General features: G+C 38.3%; 4 protein-coding genes across 6 annotated transcripts in view; 2 read left to right on the top strand and 2 right to left on the bottom strand.

The window, feature by feature from the left end:
• The window catches only part of LOC133843581 (uncharacterized), a 178,953-nt gene that overhangs the window by 137,622 nt on the left and 16,294 nt on the right, over positions 1-25,037 (top strand). The gene's annotated exons all lie outside the window — the stretch shown is intronic.
• LOC133842155 (Fanconi anemia group I protein homolog) lies at positions 136-5,858 on the bottom strand. The gene is made up of 13 exons (XM_062275137.1): positions 5,620-5,858; positions 5,108-5,562; positions 4,813-5,048; positions 4,443-4,552; positions 3,935-4,388; positions 3,786-3,874; positions 3,612-3,721; positions 3,200-3,465; positions 2,809-3,143; positions 2,408-2,745; positions 2,011-2,342; positions 1,174-1,945; positions 136-1,115 (listed from the first exon to the last, which is right to left on the bottom strand). Exons 1-13 carry the CDS (start codon positions 5,713-5,715, stop codon positions 518-520), a joined length of 4,191 nt encoding a protein of 1,396 aa, XP_062131121.1. The 5' UTR covers positions 5,716-5,858; the 3' UTR covers positions 136-517.
• Positions 6,781-8,121, bottom strand: LOC133844291 (nucleoplasmin-like protein ANO39). Of its 2 annotated transcripts, none has more exons than XM_062278210.1 (4): positions 7,993-8,121; positions 7,751-7,931; positions 7,429-7,687; positions 6,781-7,370 (listed from the first exon to the last, which is right to left on the bottom strand). In XM_062278210.1, coding segments are annotated over exons 1-4 (822 nt in total). In that variant the 5' UTR covers positions 7,995-8,121; the 3' UTR covers positions 6,781-6,990. The 2 variants fall into 2 exon arrangements, with proteins under 2 accessions (XP_062134194.1, XP_062134193.1); XM_062278209.1 differs by having other exon boundaries at positions 6,786-7,373; positions 7,993-8,120.
• LOC133842448 (uncharacterized) lies at positions 16,082-23,437 on the top strand. 2 transcript variants are annotated; one of them, XM_062275533.1, is made up of 6 exons: positions 16,082-16,214; positions 17,952-19,377; positions 21,595-21,718; positions 21,774-21,916; positions 21,983-22,330; positions 22,884-23,437. In XM_062275533.1, exons 2-6 carry the CDS (start codon positions 18,012-18,014, stop codon positions 23,411-23,413), a joined length of 2,511 nt encoding a protein of 836 aa, XP_062131517.1. In that variant the 5' UTR covers positions 16,082-16,214; positions 17,952-18,011; the 3' UTR covers positions 23,414-23,437. The 2 variants fall into 2 exon arrangements, with proteins under 2 accessions (XP_062131517.1, XP_062131515.1); XM_062275531.1 differs by lacking the exons at positions 21,595-21,718; positions 21,774-21,916; positions 21,983-22,330; positions 22,884-23,437 and adding exons at positions 20,006-20,138; positions 20,203-20,345; positions 20,408-20,752; positions 20,809-21,497 and having other exon boundaries at positions 16,088-16,214.

The following is a 25,037-nucleotide window of genomic DNA, read 5'->3' as shown; positions in this document are numbered from 1 at the left end:
AGAAAAAGCAAACCGTTGGCAGGCCATCAGGAACAGCGGTTTCAACCCTGCCCACTCCACTTAACAACTACCCCAACCCCTCGTAGAAGTTTTCTTTTATTTATGCCGTTTTGAAGAAGATAGAAACACATCAAATTTGGTAACAAATTACATTTGATGCATGTAATAAAAATCTCGCACAGCTTGATACAGAGCTGAAAAAAATATATATATAGGCGTTCACACCGCATTTTGGCCTAATTAAGTTTTCAAGTGCAATAAAATGATGGGTCGGCCACTCGCCATGTGAGCTGCGAAAGGTGGCAAGGTGGAACGCAGTTTCTCTATTGCGTGCGGGCATCAAATTTGCGCAAAAGTACATAAAAACACAAGTTAAAAACTTAAATGGATTTGGCAACGAATGACGACGATGTTGATGATACAGGCACACGCGTTGCTATTGCTCTTAAAAGTGCCCCCAACCTACCATACATCCACCATCCAACATCCTCACAATGATTGAGCACAGAGGCCGCTCTTATTTCTTTGTGGGCCGTCCACGCCTACGTTTAGGTTGCGACTCCTCCGCATCTTCGTTAGGAACGCGTCGTCTTCGCAGAGCTTTGCGAGTGGTTTCCTGTTGCTTTTTTGAAGGCGGTGGCTGCTCCTCCTCAACCTCAGCTGACTCTTCCACGTTGCTGGCCTGCTCATCTTCGCTGGCAGGTTCTTGTTGTTCCTCCTCTTGATCTTCGTCGTCCTCCACATTTTCCAAATTACTATCAGACACCTCAATCTGACTGCTGTGCGAATAGGTGCGTTCGATAACTGCTTTCAAGTCACCCGACTTGATGTTAAAGTCACGCACTGCACCAAAATGCAGATAGTTTGCCAGTCGGTCATTTGTCTTGGCCTTCTTCGACAGCAATATGATGTGCTTGTTAAAGTTCTCAATGGCCAATATCACCTTGGGTATGAGTCGTGTTTCGCGGAGTACTTTGGCACGCTCTACTTGCGGCTTGCGCTTTGCTGCCGGCTCCTTTGACTGATCGTCCAGAATATTGTACTCCACATAAGATATCAACTGATAGATGTTTGCCGGCAATGGCTTACCTACATTTCGTAGAAGCTGCTCAAACCTAAAGGAAAAAGTTCAGACAATCGGTAAAAGCTGGAAATCATGCTAGTCTAACTTACTTGTTACTCATGCCATTGCTTGAGTCTGCCGAGTAGCCAACCAAATAGTGTCTGGCCAGATTCTTGAGGCACGTGTACAGTTGTATTAGAAGCTTCATTAATCCATCCATGTGACTTCCGAGTGGTATGCACACATTTGTAAGTTCCAACAGTGTGCGCGTAATCAAAATCAACTGCGTGCAGATAGAACCTTCTAATGTCTCTAGATTGCCTCGATAGTAGACCCGATCGGTCTCTGGCACAATGTTACATTTATATTTTAGATTGTTGGCCTTGTTAATAAAATAATCCACATCCTCCAGCTGCTTCTGCACTACTGCATAAATATACTGCAGACAACTTGCTGTTGTGTTCATATCCAGAGTCTTAAGACCCAAATCTGATTCTTGATGCACATTATCATCATTCTGATTCCCCAATACGTGACCCAATTGTCTGGCGACTGCATCAAAGAATGGACCTGAATGAGTTTTCTGGCGTTGTGCAAATAATACTCGATGTACAATTCCCATTTCTGGATTTCGCACCTCCCAACTTTGACAAAATTCAAGCAGCCAAGTGTAGGAATCAATTGTCGCACGTTCGCCATATCCAATGTGATCGTAAAGAATTTCCAGCGACTCCATTAGGTAAACAGGTAACTTGGCTCCATTCCTATCAGCACTGAGAGCTTCAGCAGCATTATCGTTGCTGTCTTCCTCCTTCATGTACTGATCAAGCACACCCTGCAGCACATATGTTACCTCTTTGCTTCTGTTTACAATGGCCATATCTGAAGATATATTTAAACTTAATGAAAATTCGTTGCTTAAGGTGAAAAGTTTATTTAACTCTTACCAAAACCTTTCACAAATTCTTTAAAGCGTTTTGCAAACGTCTCATGAGCAGTACGAATGCATTCCATAAAACAGTGTGCTGCCAAAGCAGCGCTCTCCAGGTCAAAATCTCGCCATAGATCAGGCAAACGACGAATGCATCTCTCATATATCACTTTGGTGATATCGGTTAGCAGTTTTAAAGTACGCTTACTAAAGGATAACTGTTTGTAATCGGGCTCCTCACGTATAGCCTTTACCTTATGGGCAGTAATCTCAAGCACATAGCGAACCAAAGGCTCGTAGCTTCGCAATTGCGATGTATTTTCAGCAGTTGCAAAAGGCACAAGATCGCTAAAATGGAAGTCATTGAATGACATACAAAATTGATATTATCTCTACAAGTTTATAAAACTTACTCATGTAGCACATGGAGCAACCTTTCCAGTATATTAAGATCCCAAATATTCTCAGGATGCTTGCAGATATCTTTAAGTTTAGCTGTACTCACACTGACATTGACAGTTAAATTGCTGTCATTCGTATTTGATTTTGACTGTTTTTGAGATTTCTTCGACGAGTCTGCCAAGCCGTGAAGACCTTTTAGCAATTTTTGATGCTGTTTGAACAGAGGCAGAACGTGTTTTATATCATCGTTATTTGGCTTAGAAGTGAGTAGAGAATGCGAAATTAAACCCTCAATAAGGTTCAACTCTTGTTGAATACGGGCGCATTTGAAGTGTGTAGCTGGCGCAGCCTTGAACGAGAGTTTCAAGTATGAATTAAGTTGTCACAAATAGTTAGATTCAATGCAACCTACCGTATCCTCTAATGACAATCTGTTGGCCACCAATCTCTGGATGCAAAGCGTCAATAGTCTGCGCATTTCACGCACATCGCAGCCAGAAGGCACACGTTCAAAAATTGCCAAGCAATAGGAAACAAATTGTACAAGACAGCCTAGATTATCCTTCAATTCTGCGTAATCGTCCTTAGAACCAATTAGCTGCTCATAGTTGATGTTGAAGCGGGTATCCAGATCGTCCCCCATCTGATCAGCGGGCGGAGTGTCAAAAAAGCTGCGTAAATGAAAATCAACAAACTGAAGTACATGAGGAACGAGCTTAGCATTAAGCTCAACTGCTCGTTGGAGATCTGTAGAAGAGCATAATAGAATTAATGCATTTCAAATTACAATCTTATCTACTCACTCTCGTAGAGTGTACGACGTATCTCCAATTGTTGATCAAAGCAGCTGCGAAGAATGCCAATTATCTCTAAGGTGAGCATATCGAAATTTCGCTGCGGATTGCTTCGACTACCTAATGAGCTTTGTGTCATCATTGAATAGCCAGAGATGTTATGCTGAGTGCAGAAGCTACTTGCATTCTGAGATGGACGCAGAGAATTACTATTGTTCAGCTGCTTAAGGATCATACAGAAACCAAAGATCGCCATTCGACGAATTCGAAGATCCCTAAATAAATTTAACTTTTAAGTAATAGTTTGAAACTCTTAGTGATAGCTGTTTTAAAATTATTAAAGTCAAAACTAATTAATTTCAAGTTATTTTTAAATCTTGATAGAAAAATTCAAAATGATAAAGAATTAGGGTTCATTTACTTAGTCATCGCTTTACGAAGCACTTCGATTAAAGCATCTCGAACACGATTCGAAAGTTTGAGTAAAGGCAATATAAAGTTCATCATGCGCATGGATTGCTCACCAGGCAGCTGAAATGTATTGTGAGATAATAATTAAAATGCCAAATATAGAGATGAAAAATAGGCGACTTACCCAAAGAAAATCTTCCATAACATCTGTAATAGTTTCCAAGCACTCAGAGACAGTGTAAGTGTCGGCCACACTCAGCATTGTAAGACATTCTAAGAAAAAAAATGGTTTTTCATTTGAGCTTGCAAATAAGTTGTTAGACAGTTATTTACCCGAGAACTGATTTTGGACCTGATCTACAACCATCCATTCGGCAATACGTTTAATAATACCCTGGCCAAACATGAATCGCCTACGTATAAACTTGGTCAGAAATGTTATGGCTAGCGTATTCAGTTTGGGCGAATTCTGAGCTTTAAGTAGGGTAAATGCCAAATGTACTAATCCAGGCGTTATAACATCCTTGCCGTCCTTATTCTGATCGATGAGTACTGTAAACACTTGATGCAAATCCACTTGCTGACGTTGAAGTGTATCACGACACCAAACAGAGTGATCAGCCAGTGTACGCTCATCCTCATTGTGTTTGATGACGTTGCGTAGAAATGGAAGCAGAATGCAGCTTGAGGGTCTTGCAGATTCAGGATCACGATTCACAGACGTCATCGAGATAATAGCGCTGAGCATAAACGGTGTCAATATTACATCGGGCATATAAAGAAAATTCTGAAATCAATGAAACTGTAGCATGACTTATATATTTTGAATGTTGAATATTACCCTGAGCATTATAGATATATGCTGTTCGTTCAGCAAATACATGGTACAATAGTTCAAATGATGCAGAACTGTCTCCTCCGCCTCGCGCAGCTCCTTGTCCGAATAATTATCTATAAGGTTTAAAAGTCAATATTAGACCTATTTTCAAATAACGTAGTAGTATTTAAATTAGTAGTATTTGCCCATCTGAGAAATTCCTAAAAACTGTTATGAACAACCAGCTTGATATAGATATTTTTTGTCAGATAATAAATTAATCTTGCCTATAAATTTAGCCAAAATCAATATACAATTTGATATACACTTTCTTTTGGATTATCTATACAGTATATTGTAAATATCAGATATAAGAAGTATATCGAGTGCATACCAATACTATCAAAATCTGTGGAATTGCTGGACATGTCCGAAAACAAACGCTTGTAGTAGTTGCGATAAAAGTACTTTTCCAATGCCAGCAATGGAATAATGAGTTGAGCAGCGCTTTGGCACATGGAGAAGAGCTGGTAGCACAGAGCTGGTAGCTCCATTGGCGACAGGTCCTGCAAAGCACCTGAAAACTTGTTAAGAACTGTCAAACGCTCCCCATTGTTTAATTTTAGAGTGCTGCAAAAAAAGATTAACAATTAGTTGAATGCAGGCACAACTAGAAATGCGACAGTCACCTAAACATGTCGGCAATAGGCGTTAGGATGGTGGAAGGCCAACGCATGGTGCAGAGATTCCTCACGGTACTATCTCGGAGTTCGTTGCCGGCCATAGCAATGCCATTGATGACAAGACGAGGTTTAGTAATGAGCACAAGCAGAGTCTCTGGCAGAAGATCCTTCCAAGCGACACATTTGGCGTCTCCAGCTCGCATATCATCCACGCAGTGCTCCAGAATCCAGTTTAACTCGTCCGACGAAAAGCTGGGCAAATCTTGATGAAGACGTGTAATCAAATCGACGCTTAGCTTGTAACTCATTTCGATGGTGCGCAATCCCTCCAGAAAGCATTGAACGCAGGCAAAACGTTTCTCCCGTGTCTCCGCATTGTTCACATCACACGCCAACAAAAGATAATTCCAAAAATTGATGCAATCACTCCTCGGCAGCCGTGCTTTCAGTGTTGTGGTTAACTAAAAGGTTGCTTAATAAAATGATGACTGACTTACTTTGAATCTGACGCTACTTACTTCCTTAATCGTGGTCTTCTTGATGAGCTCACGCAGCTCATCTACTTGATTCTTTTCGCCGAGCTTGCAAACCCTAACATCCAAGGTGCCGGACATGATGTTAGGAAACCTTTAATTACTTTCACAAAAGGCCAAAATTAAATTTAATTTAAAAACAATTCCGCCGCAGTTTTGGCGCTGATTTGCAGATTGGCGATGGAAGGTGTTGGCTATCGATAGTCTTCTGCCCTGTATCGATTAAAATCAGTGGTACTCCGACTTTCAATTATAAATGAATTGTAAATGTTAACGACCAACAATTAACTAATTATTGGTAATTTTGATTTCATCCATTAACATTAATTAATGTTGAGCGTTCAATCCGAGTGTGTTTCTCCGCAATGTCATTCGATATTTCCAAAACCATCTCTAAGAAAATGTGTCATTCACAGCGCAATGATGACAATTTATTCGTAGAAATGAATGTTAAACTACGTTTGGCGCTTATCTTTGAATTCAAGAATGAATGCAAATCGAAGGTAATAAATGTTCAAGCAAAAATAAATAACAGAATATAAATTGCTGTGAAAAAGACACAGCAAATAATCAGTTTATTTCCATTTAACCAATTAGGATTTCAAAAATGTATTTATTTAAAAAGATTAGCTACAATTAAAATTAATACTAACACTATTTGTAAAGCAATTACTGCAAAGGGTTCAGCTTAAGATTTCAAAAATAAAATAAACTATAATTCAAATTAAAGATTTTCAAAATGTTCAGGGTATACTTTTCTTTCTTTGAAGCCGATCCCAAGCATATTAAGGGTAATTAAAAAAAATGAATTATTATTAAAATGGATGATCCCAAAAGTATCATGAGAAAACCTTATTTTCTTAGATTCCCAATTTGATATTCACATTAAATGAAATTTCTTACAATTCAATTTTTCAATTACTTTAGGAATTGCTTCACAAGCTTTGAACTTGTATAAAGACACGCCTAATGATCCTGGTCGAACATACTTTTGTTTTCTATTCTATACAATAAATACTATTTATTTATTAAAAATATAGTTGAACTTAAATAAAAAAAAATTTGCAAATTCAGAAAAAAAAATTGGAATATTTGCAGCGTTGTTTTCTAACACAAAATTAACATATAAAATAAAACCATCGTTACATTCTTTTTTTTTATATTATCAACAAAAAATGAAATTGACCAGCAACTTGAACATGAGAATCAATTTCACATTTTTTATAATTCTTAATATATTATAGAAAGCGAATTTAATCGATTGCACTAATGTATATGAATTTAATATACACAAAATTATGATTCGTTGAACGTCGCCCCTTAAATGTATGTATTTGTATTAAATGATTATATATATTAGTCGGTAGTCTCCATCTTTAGCATAAACTTCTCCATTATTGCATTAAGTCGCTTGCGCTCTTTCAGTTGCTGTTGCATCAGATCAGAGATCTGTGTTCCCATAGCTAACAAAGCCTCCGTATTCGCTTCTGTGCGCTGAGCATTTAATCTAGTCTGTCGATTAAGGTCGCGTAGTTCCTTGGCTATGTCCATTAGCACTGTTTTGTCTCCCGCAAATGACCCATTGAGTGTATCATGCTCTAACTTTCGTTTTTTGGCTGGGGAATGATGATGCATTTGTTGCTCCATTTTAACACCGACGTTTTGAATGCTGATTGACTCATTAGAATCGCCATCATCGTCGTCTTCCTCCTCATCATCCTCTTCCTGCTCGCTGTCTTCTAAGCAAAATAATTATTTCCAATTATTATAATTATTAATGTTAAGTATTATCACCATTCTCAAATGCTTCTTCGTCGCGATCAGTTTTAATGTCATGTAAACTCATATTTGAATTCTCCTCTTTGCGAACTTTAGACTTGGGTTGAGACTCTACGATTACGTCGGCTATCTCATACAGATCGGTGATAGTTGCCACTGCATCCTCCAAAGGCGTTAAAGTGTCTTGGTACAAAGAGCTCTTTCCAGTGGCATTCGGCTCCAGCCTGTTGTTCGCTATTTTCTTGCGAATGCCATTTTTCCAATCCTTCCATACCTTTAATAATTTGACAAGGTTTCAGAAACTCGAAAGTATTGAAAGTCATTAACGACTATTTACTCGTTTCCATTCGCCAGATTCTTTTACTGGCGGCCCCACGCTATTTAATTCCTTGCTCAGCCTTTTCCAAGCCGCTTCGCTGGCCAATTTATCACCTTTGTAGTAGTTTTTGGCTATGATTGGATGCCGTTCCATGAATGCCACGAAAATCGCATCCTGTTGTGCAGTCCTGTGTTTCCCCCTGCAATTTATATATGTCGCATTAGATTAATAAATTAAATGCATGCACGCTTTTTATTTACATTTTGATATATTGATTTTTTGTATTGATAGTACCTTTGTAGGGTGCCCACAAGTTTAAATTTTTTTAAACGCTATTTTACGATGTAAAATATACCAAATTATACCACTGCAACAGTTTGTAAATTTGATTAGGTATGTAAGAATTTTATGTGTAGCGCCACTTCTAAACGATTTTTTTTTGCCTTTTTTCCAAAAACAAAAGTAGACAAATAAATTGTTTCTTAACATATTTACTACTTTTAACAAACTAGAAGGCGCTAATAGATCGATTTTATATACAAAACCAATTACAACATAACAAAAATTAATTTTTAGTATAATACCTTTTTAACCGAAACCTTATGACAGTATGGTCACACAAAGTATCATTGTCGATTCTTATCGATATTTTTGTTTATCTATATTGAAGTATTACGCGCGAAGCAAGCAGTGCAAGAAAAATTAATCAAATACAATTGAGTGATTCATGAATGTTTTAGTTGTGCATAATTGTTGAATATCTTATATGTGTTCAACTAAACGAGTCTTTCGTTTCTCGTTTGCCATTTTTACAAGAGCTAAAAGTCTACACCATTTGTTGACTTGTATATAGTGAAGTATGTGCATATATCGAGGGTACACTGTACCAATAGCTAAGCAGCAACACCGAGTTGTATTGCATAAATAAACAAACTCAAGTGGACGCGAAATACGATCACCTACTTCTGCTGCACTCTAAGACAGCATTCAAGTTATGTCAGCATTCCCATGCTGACCACTTACAACATCTGTATATATGTATATGCCCATAAAACTCTCTCTCCAGAACATAGTATATAAGATATATACACTAAGCAGAAAAAGTCTGCGTACAAACTTAACGCGCAACTTTAATGTTAAATAAAAATAGTTGTATTAAAGATATTGGCTTCATTTTTTTTTTAAATTAACAACATATTTATTATGAAAAAATATAACCAGTCTCCAATTATTTCCATCAGCAACTTTTTTAATTAAAATCGAAAAACAAAAAATACACTTGTTTTCGAATCAGAAAAAATCTGCGTACAAACTTAAATTAGTTTAAAAAAAGCCATTTATTAATAAAACATTTCAAAAATTAGTACGAGGTAGGATAAATAGGAAGGTTTATTGTGCCAATCAAGCGTTTTGTCATTGATTAAACCAATTTTTGGTGAATTCTGGTGGTATTTCGATCCACTCATCCAAAATGGCTCCCGAGGGAGGAAACCGTTCGTCAAACTGGACCAAAAAGGGAAATCTCAGCGGGAAATTGTCGAATTTGTTTTTAAAACGCATTCTATGATTAAAAAAGTCCAAAAAAATTGGAATCAAACCGGCACAGTTCAATCAAAGCCACATTCTGGTAGGCCTCCAAAGCTGACCGATCGAGAAGAGCGGGAGATTTTGATGTCGGTGAGGCGTAATCCTGGGTCAACTGCCGCAAAAATTGGTCAGGACATAAAGAAGAACTATTAGAAGGATTTACATGATAAAACAATCCGAAAAATTTCCAAAATTGTAGGACTTTCATGCCTGTGTTGCTCACGCTGCCACCACCGTACTTAACTGCTGGCGCAAGGTTATGCACATCAAGGGCTGTGCCAGGTTTGCGCCACTCAAATTTTCGCCATTTTATGTCAAATTGCTCCAATAATTGAAAATAACTTTGTTCCAAAAGGCTAAAGGCTCTTGGATGCATTTCAAAGCGCTTCGCTTTACTGACGGGTGATATGAGAATCTTCTTCAGCGCAACACAGGCATGAAAGTCCTACTTTTTGGAAGTTTTTCGGAAATTTTTCGGATTGTTTTATCATGTAAATCCTTCTAATAGTTCTTCTTTATGTCCTGACCAATTTTTGCGGCAGTTGACCCAGGATTACGCCTCACCGACATCAAAATCTCCCGCTCTTCTCGATCGGTCAGCTTTGGAGGCCTACAACAATTACTAACGTAATAGGGCCCATATTCACAACTAACACATTATACTCAGTCTTAAACTTAATATAAGTAGAAAACATCGTGAGCTTGCTAATTTGCAATTTATGTAAACTGAGTATAATGAATTCATTCATCAATTAGGGAAACGGTATAGAGTTTTATTACAAACGAAACAAAGGAAGATAATAATTGTCAATTATTCAAGATATATCTATGTTTTTATCTAATCTAGATCTATCTATATCGTTAACTAAAATTTTGTTCACAATGGGGGGGCACCAAGTCAAAAGCGGACGGTAACACCGCAAATGTTGTAAATACAGTAGAAGTCGTGGATACAACTCCACACTTAGACGGACTGTACTTGCTACTTTTGATTTTAGTAATAATATCAGCCTTTAACCTAGTACTGAAGATATATCTTCTTCATAAGAGATCGTTGAGAAAGACTTACATGGGTCGAGCCAACGATTTAGACAAAATATAAAAAAAAAAATACTATCGTACGTGACCGTACCTCCTAGTACAGACCATCATAGTACAGACCATACCACAGGGGTACAGATGCGATTACATCGCTAAAATGTACATACATGGAATGGCTAAATCTAGCAAAAGCCATAAACAATATTAGAGATGCTTTTGATAAATCATATAAATGCATCAACAAAAGCGCTCTGATAAAAACTCAGACGCTTATTTATCACATAAGGGTATTGATAACGCAATACAACGCGCTACAAAACCTTATATTAAAGAACAGAGAAAAACTCACTGAAGAACATAAAGCTCAATGCTTAAAAGTTCTTAGTTCATTTGGTAAAAGACTACATAATACTAGTGTTAGACACAGTATTATAATAGAAGTACCAACCGAAATATCCAAAATAGCGGAATTCGACGAAACCCAGCTAAAAGAACGGGACGAATCACAGCCTCAAGAGAATTCGGATATCGAAAGCGATATCGAGTCCATAGAAGAGAAAAAGACAAATATAAACATGGCCAATACAGTGGAAGCTCAGAGAGCATACCTTAAACAGGTATCCGCCACAATACCTGAATTCGATGGTAAAAAAACTCCATCTAAATAGGTTTGTGACAGCATTAAAGTTGACGGATCTCACTAAAGGAGATCAAGAAGCTTTAGCAGTAGAGGTCATAAAGACAAAAATTATTGGACCACTGACATATAAAGTCGAACATGCGACATCTATACAGGCAATAATTAACATATTGCAGGCAAACGTAAAAGGCGAATCGCCTGACGTTATAAAAGCCAAGTTGATGAATGCCCAACAAAAAGGCAAAACCGCGTCCCAGTACGCTACCGACGTAGACAACATGCGTAAGCAGCTTGAAGCAGCTTACATAGACGGCGGATTAGACGCCGATAATGCCGACAAATTCGCGACGAAAGAGTCGATATCGGCAATGATCAAAAACTGTGCCAATGAGTCACTAAAAATGATCTTAACAGCAGGTACATTCAGTACATTCAACGATGCAATGGAAAAATATATACATTGCAGTACAGAAATGACCGGCAATGCCAACACCGTCTTATTCTACATTGGGAATAATAGACGAGGTAATTATAATGCCAACTACCGCGGTAGAGGCAGAAATAATTACAACCAGAATGATAACAATAATAACAGAGGTCGCGGAAGCTATCGCGGCCGTGGCAATAACAGAGGCGGAGGTAACCGAAGGGGTAACCAAAGTCAAAATAATAATCAACATCAAAATGATAATAACAACCGAAATGTGCGTAACGTACAATCGGAAAACAGCCAAACCCCCTTAAGCAATCAGCAGTAAAAGTGTTTAAATTGAACCTAAATCTGAGTATTTTCATTAAAGCAAAAAACTACAAAACAAACACAGTTCTTACATTATTAATAGACACAGGTGCAGACATTTCATTGCTAAAAGACAAAGCAAATGAATATAACAACTTAAATTTCAGTAATATATCAAATATTACAGGTATTGGAGAAGGAACCATACAGTCTATAGGAGCAATCGATCTTGACCTACGCATTCAGGATGTTCTAATACCACATGAATTTCATGTAGTACCTGAGAATTTTCCGGTACCTTGCGATGGCATAATCGGTTTAGATTTCATTAAAAAATACAATTGCATATTAGAATTTCAAAGCAATCAAGACTGGTTCATAATAAGACCCAATAACTTCAATAGACATATAAACATTCCAATTTTACACAACTTAGATTCCAACACATTATTATTGCCAGCTAGATGCGAAGTAATTAGACAAATCAAATTACTCACTAGCGAAAAACGGTTGTAATACCAAATCAGGAGCTACAACCGGGCATAATAATAGCAAGCACAATTGTCGATAGCGAAAACGCATTGATTCGTATTATAAATACAAATACTAAAGACGCCATAATAGAAGGCGCAAAGATCAAATGCGAATCATTGGAAGACTATGACATTTGTACAACACCATTAGAAAATGATAATAGAACCAAAGAAATCTTTAAACAGTTGAGATTTCCTAAACAGTTTAATACAGTACTAACTAATTTATGCACCGAATTTAGCGATATATTTGGTTTAGAAACAGAGCCAATATCAGCTAACAATTTTTACAAACAAAAACTCAGATTAGGAGATAAAACACCGGTCTATATAAAAAACTATCGTATGGCAGACAGTCAAAAACCAGAAATCGCTAGACAAGTTAAAAAATTAATAGATGATGGAATTGTTGAACCATCAATGTCGGAATATAATAGTCCATTACTTTTGGTTCCAAAGAAACCACTTCCGAATTCAACGGAAAAAAGATGGCGATTAGCAGTAGACTATCGTCAAATAAATAAGAAACTATTATCAGACAAATTTCCACTTCCAAGAATAGAAGATATTCTTGATCAATTAGGAAGAGCAAAATATTTTTCATGTCTCGACCTAATGTCTGATTCCACCAGATAGAACTAGAAAAAAAGTATAGAGATATAACATCATTTTCAACAGCCAACGGCTCATATCGCTTCACGCGACTACCATACGGACTGAAAGTGGCACCAAACTCTTTCCAACGTATGATGACACTTGCATTCTCTGGTCTTGAACCATCGCAAGCATTTTTATATATGGATGATTTAGTAGTAATAGGTTGTTCAGAAAAACATATGCTCAAAAATTTAACAAATGTATTCGAGCTTTGTAGACAACATAATCTGAAACTACATCCTGGGAAATGTTCTTTCTTTATGAAAGAAGTCACATATTTGGGTCACAAATGTACCGATAAAGGTATACTCCCAGATGACACCAAATATGAAGTTATAGAAAAATATCCTATACCAACAGATGCTGACAGTGCTAGACGTTTCGTAGCCTTCTGTAACTATTACAGGCGTTTCATTAAAAATTTTTCAAATCACTCACGCCACTTAACGAGGCTTTGTAAAAAGAATGTCAAATTCGAATGGACAGCAGAATGCAATAGTGCATTCGAATATTTAAAAAAGGAATTAATGAAACCAACAAAATTGCAGTACCCAGATTTCAGCAAAGAATTTTGCATAACAACCGATGCTAGTAAGCACGCATGCGGAGCGGTACTTACACAAGATCACAATGGTCAACAACTTCCAGTGGCATACGCTTCAAGAATGTTCACTCAAGGTGAAAGTAATAAGTCCACTACAGAACAAGAATTAGCGGCCATTCATTGGGCCATAAATCATTTTCGACCATACATATATGGCAAGCATTTCATGGTAAAAAGCGATCATAGACCATTGTCATACCTATTCTCTATGAAAAATCCGAGTTCCAAACTCACTCGCATGAGGCTGGACTTAGAAGAGTATGACTTTACTGTAGAATATCTTAAGGGGAAAGATAACCATATTGCGGACGCCTTGTCACGCATAACAATAAAAGAATTGAAAACAATTAACAGAGAAATACTAAAAGTAACAACTAGATCAAAAGCTGCACAGGAAAATTCCTGCAAAGAAGATACCAAGGTCAAAACAAAAAATGTAAATGAGCAAATAATAGAAAAGCCCAAAGTCTATGAAGTTGTCAACAATAATGACACAAAGAAACATGTTCTAATCAAAATAGATAAACATAAGTGTTTATTAAAACGAGGAAAAACAATTGTTTCACGCTTTGATGTTAATGACTTGTATTCTAATGAAACATTTGATCTAAATCAATTCTTTCAAAGGCTTATTTCAAAAGCCGAAATGCATAAAATAACAAAAATGCGAATATCACCAAGTGAACAAATATTCGAATTTGTTTCACTAAATGAATTTAAAACAAAGGGCAATCGAGTACTCGAAAAAGTAGAACTAGCTATTCTACAAAAGGTGATAATCATAGAAAAAAACGACGAAGCTCAAATTAAGGAAATTTTGACAAAATTCCATGATGATCCTATAGAAGGAGGCCACACGGGTATTGCGCGAACCCTGTCAAAAATCAAAAGATTTTATTATTGGCCACAAATGACTAAGACAATATCAAAGTATGTAAAAACTTGTTTGAAATGCCAACAAGCCAAAACAACAACACATACTAAAACACCATTAACATTGACACCAACGCCAGCAACAGCATTTGATACCGTTTTAATTGATACCATTGGTCCATTACCGAAATCGGAAGACGGAAATGAGTATGCAGTTACAATCATATGCGATCTAACTAAGTTTTTAGTCACTATTCCAATACCGAATAAAAGTGCTAATACAGTTGCAAAGGCCATATTCGAATCATTTGTATTGAAGTACGGTCCAATGAAGACGTTCATTACGGATCAAGGTACAGAATACAAAAATTCACTTATTAACGAATTATGCAAATATATGCATATAGAAAATCTAACATCTAGCGCTCACCATCATCAAACTCTAGGAACAATAGAAAGAAGCCACCGAACTTTCAATGAATATATACGTTCATATATATCAGTTGACAAAAGTGATTGGGACATTTGGTTACCATATTTCACTTATTGTTTCAATACAACACCCTCAATAGTTCATGACTATTGCCCATATGAACTAGTATTTGGCAGATTACCCAGACAATTTAAAGATTTCAGTAAAATAAACAAGATAGACCCAATATACAACATAGAAGACTATTCCAAAGAACTAAAATGCAGACTAGAAATGTCATACAATAGAGCTAGAAGAATGTTAGAAAAAGCAAAAGCAGATAGAAAATTAAGATACGATAAGAACATAAATAATTTTGATTTAAAAATAGGAGATAAAGTATTTCTTAAAAACGAAACAGGTCATAAGTTAGATAATAGATACGAAGGTCCTTACGACGTATTAGATATAGGATTAAATGACAACATAACTATTAGAATACAAAATAAGAAACAACAGGTAGTACATAAAGATAGGCTAAAAAAGCAAATATAGAACAAAAAAAAGGTCTGATCAGCCAAAAAAAAAAATATATATATATAAAGACATAAATATGTTTGAATTTTAATAATTTCAAAAAAAAAATTGTATTCGCTTTTGTTCATTTAAAACTCAATATCATAAATCATTCTAATTCATTAATATTAATATGTTACAATTATGATATAATTTATAGAAAATAACTTCACTTCTTAACGTTATTTTTCAAAAGGAGGGAGGTGTAGTATGTGCATATATCGAGGGTACACTGTACCAATAGCTAAGCAGCAACACCGAGTTGTATTGCATAAATAAACAAACTCAAGTGGACGCGAAATACGATCACCTACTTCTGCTGCACTCTAAGACAGCATTCAAGTTATGTCAGCATTCCCATGCTGACCACTTACAACATCTGTATATATGTATATGCCCATAAAACTCTCTCTCCAGAACATAGTATATAAGATATATATATGTAGCTGCTCTTCTACGCAGTGGCATTTCACTATTATGTACTTAGGCTAAGCCAACCGAATTATTTGAATAAAGGAACATTCACAGTTTGACAACAGATCAGCACTGACGTGCTGCAACTATTTTCCTTGGCTACGAACTTAAAACATTTTTATCACAATAGATTATGGTTTGATTTTGATTCGCACAGTGTGCTCAGTGTATAGTATTATTCACACAGATCCAAAAGACCCATATCTAATCAGTGCTATTAGTATTGGGGACTGATAAGCAGGTTGACGAGATTACAACACTCTACGCAACTCGGCACATACGGGTGAGGCACCTGCTTGCCCAAATACTGTACAATCAGTTCGAATAGTTTAGCAGGTGGAACAAGGTAATACGGAAAAACTTTGGTTGTGAGAGAAAGAATTCAAAAATACTGTGAAAAATAAATTAGTTAAGATAATAACAAGTAAACATGGTTGATAAATATACCCATTTTAACTGATTTAAGAACGAAGTAATTCTTGTGATAATAATTACATTATTATAATAAAATTATAAAACTGTACATAAAAGAAAACGCCCCAATTATTTTGTGCTAAATTCTTTAAAAACTCAAGTAACTGTGCTTAAACAATTAAAAGTTATCTTATCTCATCGCGTAAAATCGTAGTGTAGTGTTGTGCATTCATATAAGACTATACAAATAGTGTTCACACATTTGTGAATATGTATATGTAGAAGCTCTCAACGAAAAGGGACAATTCGCAGTTCTTCATATATAACAAACATTCCAAGTTATACTGGAAAACCTGACTCACGTATCACTTATCGATATTTCGTGCTTTATGGTTGGGCAATAGTTTTTCTATAAAGCTCACTAACTAACGGTAGTGTCCAATCCGAACGGCGAGTATGTATGTATATTGAATGAGGGGGCGAGCAACTGTGAATTTGAACAAATTCTTTGCGAAACTGATAATAATTGATAACAAGATACTGAATTTATATATACGCATATCAGGCTAACTTGACTCATGCGCTTACAAGCTTTTTATTATATGAACTTTATTTCACTTGATAAGTGAATGAGTGTTGGCTCTATGACATCAGCTTCCGTCGGTCAAAGAAATTTGGAGTATGTTATTACAAAGCCTTTTACAAGACGTTAATTGCAGTTAGACCGGAAGTGACACATAGCTTACGGTTCGTTTGAAAGAGCTCGTATCTATAGTATAAGCCAACATGATAAGTAGGCTAGGTCTATCTGAAAAGATAGATGGTTTTAAACGTATCTCAGCGACCACAACAAATTTAATGAATATTGGTTTCCATGTTTTAGCCTCACACTTAAATTGCTTCTAAAAAGTGAAAAGGGTTGTAACAGCATACTTATACAAAAAATCGTTTCTAACGGGCACATAATAAATTTATATGTTATTCAGGCATAATGCTGCGCGTGATGGATCTAAGTATTCATAACAGATTTCATAATCGTAATATTATTTTGTTCACATTAGATATGAGAAGAGCTTGCGTATATCTCCACAGTGAACATTCTCAAAAGTAGCTTTTTTACTTATCACTAGTTATTGTGTGTTTTCTGGTCCACGACATAGAAAGATAAGCATCAACATTTCTAGATATTCTTTAACAACAGCACCTGACCCAACAAAAAAAAGCGGCGAACCCAAAGGAAACTAATGAATTTAATCGTTTATCAGATCAATAATGATTGCACCGTGCACATTATAGGGTCATCTTAAAAGACCCAACCTGTGCACTGTTCAAATGTTTGTCTAACGATAAGGATAACAGAGTTTACACATGCGCGTAAATCAAACATAAATATAGCTGTTCGTCCGTCGCCTGATAAGTAACCGCACTGTATAGAAACGGTATTCTTATCGGTGGGGTATTACTTCGTGGACAATTGTAAGCCGTATGGGCGCTGACTCAGCGGCTTGGGTATTTCTGTTTTTGGGCCAGGGCCAATGTGATAAGTTGAGAGGTGTTGTAACTAACCACAGTAAATTTTGGTATTGAAAGCCATATCGGGGGCAGGGGAAGAAATCAAATACTAACCTGCCCAAAGGTTTCACTAACTCCGCTCTATCATATCTTTCAGTTTCCATTCAACGATCCCCGCACACATTTACACACAACGACAACAAGGAGCAACATCGGCATGCAACTCGCAGGGTTCCAGGCAGCCGCTGTCTGCCTTTGCCTGGGTCTGATCCTGATAATCAGCCCGGCGCAGGCTCAGGAGAATGCACAACTTCAGATTCCGCCCTCGCTGATAGAATGCTACAACACCTCATATTTCATGAATCGCGACAATCGTCTGCCCGCCAACATGGATACATTGATCTCATTGATTGAGAAGGTCGAGAATAGTTACGTGGCCACTGGTTACCAGATGGACATCAGACAGGTGTCTGTGGCGCTGCTGCATCGATTCCGTCAAGATGGCATTAAGCGAGCTGCTGGCGTTCAGGCTGTTAGCGGTGTCATTCCCTACAGTCCAACCGGATTTCAATTCCCCAAGCTGCGCATTCTGCTCTCCCTCCTCCTGCAGGGCAATGCCAACACCTTCCCCAACAGCTCGCTTACCAGCACTGAGCGCTGCTCCCTGCACTTTATGATGTCCAGCACGTTCGATACCCGAGCCCGTGGCGATGAGAATACCGTTTGTAGCCAGCTCTCGCAGTATCGCGCTCAACGTTTGCCTCGGGGTCTCAATAGAGATGCCAGCAATAACTTCATTGGCGACGCCGAGTGGCTGGACAAGTCCCGGAAACGGGCTCTCTCCGGCTCCAACTATGTGCAGTTCGGTGAACTAGACTATGACACGGACTGGGCCTATGCAGGCACCGAGGGTCAGAGCCAATGTCCCGTGGAAGACGGCGTGGTGCGGACTCCTTGGGGCACCGTTTCGGCTGGAGCTTTGATTGCTGGTGTCGCCACGGGATTGCAGCAGCAAAATGTGGCTGTAAACACGCTGCTCAGGCATTCTTCTCAGCGACGTGGTCGCCCACAACGGCAAACGACGGCGACATCGATTGACAATCGCTGGGCCGCCACGCTTGGCGGTGATCTGGCTGAGGTGACTCTTGTCCAGGTGCCAGTTTCCACAAACAATGCGGCTTCGGTGGGTGCCACCGGTGGCTGGAATGACACGGTTCTGCCTCATTGGTATTTCCTCACGCAACGCACTAATTTGGAAGCCACCGACGCGGAGATACGAGGAGGTCTCGATGGCTTGATCATTGCCAAGAACATTGCCCAGTGGAAGACACAGGCCTCCAGTCTGAAGTTGTCGCAACTGCTTCGCATGTACTACTCGACCACAGGTGTTCTGGGCTCGGGCATTACGGCTTGTAGTCGCCAGTCGCAGTTCCCCATTGTGGCGCCCACCACTGAGATGCAGGGTCAAGTCAGTGCCTTTGCCCAGGTGCTCGATAACGAGATGCAGCTGAAGGTTACGCTTCAGCCCGATACGATAGCCACTTTCGCCAGCACTGCGTCCCTTTCATTGGTTACCTATGTCCGTAAGTATACCACATTACCAAACAAAGAGCAAAATATGGAACCACTTGTGGAATAAGAATAGGGTTTTGTCTTCTCCTCACCTCATTTAATATTCAAATTCACTTAGCTGTGCGGCCAAAGACATGCACATGGCATAGACAACCAAATAACATTGGCGGCTTACCGAAAAGAGATTAAGTTGGTTTAGAGTTTTAATAGCTGTGTGTCTTTTTTAATATACGGGGTATGGCATTAAGTTAAATTTTCGCAAAGTCGAGCGACATTCACCCAGTGGCCCAGGTATTCATGTCCTTTTTTAACACAATTTGTACTTATAAGTAGGGGTGTCAAAAACACATATACATACACATATGTAAACAGTGATATTTGTCATTCATGTACCCATATATTTGAAAGTTCAATTTAAAGTGTACTATCACAGGTAATGTTTAAATTTAATCGATATTAATTAACACAATTTATATGATTGTAACCAATTGAACACTTTTCATTAAAAAGTAGAGTAGATGTATTTTTGTTCCTAATAAGAACTTCCTATATTTTTTGTGGCTCTCCATCGCTTCCGTAATCCAACATCGCGACCTCTCACGGCCAACCTGCATCTCTTTTATATCTTAACCCTTACAGCACAATCCTTGAATGATGTGTCGTGCTCGGCTACCACTAATCAGGACTTGTCGGCCATTATCACCCCCATGACGAATCTGTTCGTCTTCTTGGACACATCGTGGCAGTACAGCTCCATTGTTGACTATGTTGCGTGAGTCTGAACCAATCTGGCAATCAAAAAATACACTTTTAACCCTATTCTTCTGATTTTGTAGTTATATCCTGCAGCAGCTGAACATACATCCTTATGCCAGTTCCGTAACGATGCTCTCAGCTTACGATGGCTCGGTTATTGTCAACACCACGAACTACATCACCGACGTTTACCAGCAGTGGAATGTGACCACGCAAGCGCAGTGTAAGTCCTTTAAAATTAATTAATTAATCAACTTAAATATAATATTTGTCTTTCTTCTACAGATACTCAGGGATTCAATCTGCCCACGGTGTTGCGCACTATTCAAAACTTGACACAGACTCTGCTGAATGGCGAGCAGACAAATTCCTCTGTCGGTGGTCGCTCTCTGGTGGCTTTGATTCTGCCGAATCAAGCAACTGTGAATGATGGCGACTCCAGCTATGCAACAACTGAGTTACAGTACATCAACGAGCAGATTCCGGATCTGCGTTTCATCTACTACGGCGGCGGTAGCATTCAGCGCTTCGCAAGCTTTGTGCGCGACTCCACCAAGGATCTGTTCTCCCTCACCATTGGTAGTACGGTTGCCACTTCAGCCGGACCCGTGGCTAAGCGCATAATAACAAGTAAGTTTCTCCAAAGAAGTGTCTTAAAAAAATATTTCTAACACTTTGACTTACAGTTCCACGCCGTATCATCAACCCACGTTGTGGATCTGCCTGGTACACATCTACCTGGGGTACTGATCAGATGTATCAGTATGTGCGACCAGGAACCGTCAACTTCTACCGCATGGCGTCGAATTACTTCTATGGCACTGGCGCCAATAGAGTGGTGACCATTCAATCCCAGAATGGCGGAACCTTCACCGTCTGCACCTCACGAAGCTATGAGTGGCCACAGCAGAACTCGACGACTTCGTCCACGACAACGACAGGCACTACGGATCAGTCCTGTACGCAGATCACCAACAGCTTCTCCTATGATCTGTCAAGTGCCTGCAATGGTTACTACACCATTACGCAATGTCCGCCTCTCTACTTGTCTGTGCAGCCAGGCACCATCAACACAACATCCTGCACGCAGGATGAGTGTCAAACGCCGGATGAATGGCGTTACCTTGTGTCCTCGGTCAACATGGGTTGCTACAGTGGAGTTGCCGGCTTGGCGGGCAGTCTCTTGACCATTCTGCTGGCCCTGCTGCTGCAGCAATCTGTCCAATAATACACACAAATTGTAGATTTAGTTGCAGTGCAGTGTAACAGAGTTCAAATTACCCACTTTTGACCTAAATTATTATTATGATTTTTTATTTAAGTTGTAAGTTCAATTGACGAAAGTCGCTAATAAAGTCCCCCCACTAGAACTACAGAGATTGGGTTTTCACTTGTGATCAGCTTTCCTAAAGTGGTTCCTGTTAGACATAATAGTTCATATCTAACTTCGTAAAGCTCTTTATCATTTACAGGCATAATGGACTTCTTTCAGCCAGAGCCAGCATCGGATATATCCAATAAGACAACGATTAAGGCCAATGTCTTCGTGTTCGTAGACACTAACTGGCCATATTACTGGGTAGTTGACTATGTTTCGTAAGTATAATCATTAACTGTTTGACTATTTAAATTAATTCCATTTTATTTGAAGGTATGTGCTACAAAATCTGAATATTCATCCATACGGCAGCACCGTAACGCTCTTTGCGGCTTCTGATGCTGCAGTTATCGTGAATACAACCGACTATATAGTTGATGTATACCAGCAATGGAACTTTACTTCACATTATTGGCGTAAGTATTACACTTAAAACTTAAAAGGAAAGAAGAATAACTATAACAATACTATGTGATGTATAGATCCCCCAGGGTTTAACTTACCAGCCATTCTCAATACCCTAAGCACACGAGTTGAGGATTTGCTGGAGACTGAAAGATCAGCAGGTGACCTTGGTGGACGTTCGTTAGTGGCTCTGCTAGTGCCCAGTCCAACTTCTTATGTGGATGAGAACGACTATGATTATAGTCGCCGTTACTTGGATCGATTAGCTTACACTCTGCCCAATCTGCAATTTATTTATTATGGAGGCGGTGCTTTGATAAGATTTCATGACTTTGTGAAGGATCCGAGTCGAGATTTGCTGTTGTTGAATATTGACAAGACTGCGGAGGAATCTGGAGCTCCAGTTATTAGACGAATCCGACAAGGTAAATTAGTTGTAATTTGTTGTACTATTATTTGAGTATCCGCTACCTATAAGAGAAACGAGAAACGAGTGACAACGAGTGAGAAATATTTTCAAGGCGATCGATCAAAAGGTGTCAGAGTGAGAGCGGAGTTCAAATGATAAAAAGAGTGGCAAACAAGAGAACAGTTTTCAACCTGTGTTATCGCTTTAAATCGCGCAGAATGTAGCACGAAATATTATCGCTTTTGCCATCGATTAGCTTTTCGTAGACATTATGATATCAGCCTAAAGTAAACAATATATGTATGTATGTACATATGTATATATCCTTGATCAGCAATTAGTAGAATAGTGTGGAAATCGCACTGAGTGTAAATGTAAATTTAACAGCTCTGTTATACAGGATGAATGTTTCTCATGCAGCGTGACAAATACTGTAAAGTTAATGCAAATGACTTATTATTAACAGCTTGGTATCTTTTAAATATGTTTAACAGCTTAAAATATCATTTTTGAAATGGGTATTCTAATTGTTTTATTTTATTATTTTTTCTGGCTTGCCTTTGTTTCAGTGCCACGTCGCATCTCGAATCCACGGTGTTATTCCAATGGCATCATCAGCGAATATGGCAGCAACTCCTTAGTGCAGTATGGTCGACTGGGAAGTATAAATTTTTATCGGCTGGATTCGCTTTATTTGCCTCAGAGACGCAGCATGCGCTATCTGAAGATCTCCCCGATTAGCCAGGTCACTTTTACGGTTTGCACCTCCCGAACTATCGAGTTGCCCTTCCGCAATATGACAACCTCTCTGAGACAGGGCGAGAGTTGTGACTCCACAGCATTAGGTCCATACAGTTATGATTTAACAGATGCGTGTGTTGGCTATGACTATGAACCTTGTCCTCCGCTCTTCTTCTCGGTGCAATCTCAAGGATTTGGAGATATCTCGTGTACACAGGACGCTTGCCAGACGCCCGATGAGGCCCAATATATAATAAGTATGAATAATCTTGGCTGCAATGGCGCTTCGTCGCTGCAATCGTCGTTAGCTTTCATTATATTGATGGCTCTTTACTCCTTTTTAAGCTATCACATCTGAATAAGTACAAATTAAAGTTAATAACCAGTTTTCAATAAATCAAAATTAACGAACAGTTGAAATGTGTATGAGGCGCCAAGACAAGAGAAAAAGAATAACAGCTGATTTCATGCGAGGGCTGCACAGGATGCACATAGACGAAGGATGCCAACTCGATGGTAAAATAAGAGCGCATAAGTTATTTTAGGGTTGCAAGCTGAGCTAGGAAATTTAGTAACGAGAAATTTAAATTCCTATAAATGTCCCAATGGACATATTTGTGGACGGCGTACAAAATTGCCCTCATAAATGTGTAATTTCTTAGCTAAGGGAAATTTTTTGAAATGTACTTTGGGACACTAGCTAACCATTGCCCAAAATCTAAACATCGCAATGGTACCAATTTTTTGAAGTAAGTGAGCAGCACCATCTAGCGTTGAAGTTATACGAAATGAACAGTAGATGTTGCTATTCGCAGTATTTGACATCTGCACCACATTGACATTCAGAAAGAGATGGCGGTGTAATAGATGGGTGGCGCCACCTATTTTACATTGCTTGTTAATTGTAATGCAGGTATTTGAATTACAGTAGAATCCGGTTATAGCGACTTTCAAGGGACCGTCGTTATATCGGGAACACCTACAAACCAAAAGTTGAAAAATAAAATTTTGTTTATTTTATGGTTGCCATAGGTTTTTAAAATGCCACTAATTAATGTTTTAATCAATTTAATTTGTATGGGGACCCACCAAGTCATCGAATTTTCGTCTCAAAAACCGGACGGACGCTATAAGCGGCGTCGTTATAACCGGATTCTACTGTATTTGGCATTAATTACTTGTGACTATGTTAAATTTTAGGTAAAGGATATTTAATGTTTTTATTATTATCATATATAAATGCGTTTATATTCTGATGATGATTACGAAGTGTGTCAACTTAATGTTTCATAATTTAAATCACTCAGCATCGAAGATAATAATTTGGTGTTGGTTGCTAGGCCAACGATTTGAGCTGTGTAAAAGACTAAGGGGTGCAACCAAACGTAGCTGCGATTCGCTGGGATCCCAAAATATGCCAAAAACCGCATGTTGACTTAACGTGCTGCCAACAAAAGTGTCGTGTCTTGTCTGCACTGATTTCGCAATTCATTTTTTCCGCACTTTTTTTCACACTTTATGCATGAATTAATATTTAATGCAAAAGGTGCTAGAACAATAACGACAGCAAAAACAACGACGGCGACAAGCACCCAACGAAAAAGAAAAAGAGAAAATGTAACAACTCACTTTAATTTGGCAAATGTCAAAATATGTTATACTCCTTTGTGACAAGCAACGTTCTGCAGGAGTCGCAGTCGGAATTCCCCGTTCCTTCTATTGTAACATATTTTGTTAATAATCTAAAAATCTTTTGAATTTGAATTGCACTACCTCCTAACCTCCCTAAATCACAGTAAATGCCCAAAAAATTGAATGCAAAACAAAAATTCATCAATTCACATTTGCCATTTGCTGCGACAACCCTCGAAGTAGGCAACATTAATCTGGTTCTTTTGCTTTGCCATCAAACCAAGTTTAAGCACAAAAAGCTCCATTGTTACTCCTGAGGAAGGGTTTGAGTGTCAGAAATATTTGCAAGC

The sequence above is a fragment of the Drosophila sulfurigaster genome, chromosome 3 (assembly GCF_023558435.1).
Source record: "Drosophila sulfurigaster albostrigata strain 15112-1811.04 chromosome 3, ASM2355843v2, whole genome shotgun sequence".
NCBI lineage: Eukaryota > Metazoa > Arthropoda > Insecta > Diptera > Drosophilidae > Drosophila > Drosophila sulfurigaster.
This window is presented reverse-complemented; position numbering and strand designations above follow the sequence as displayed.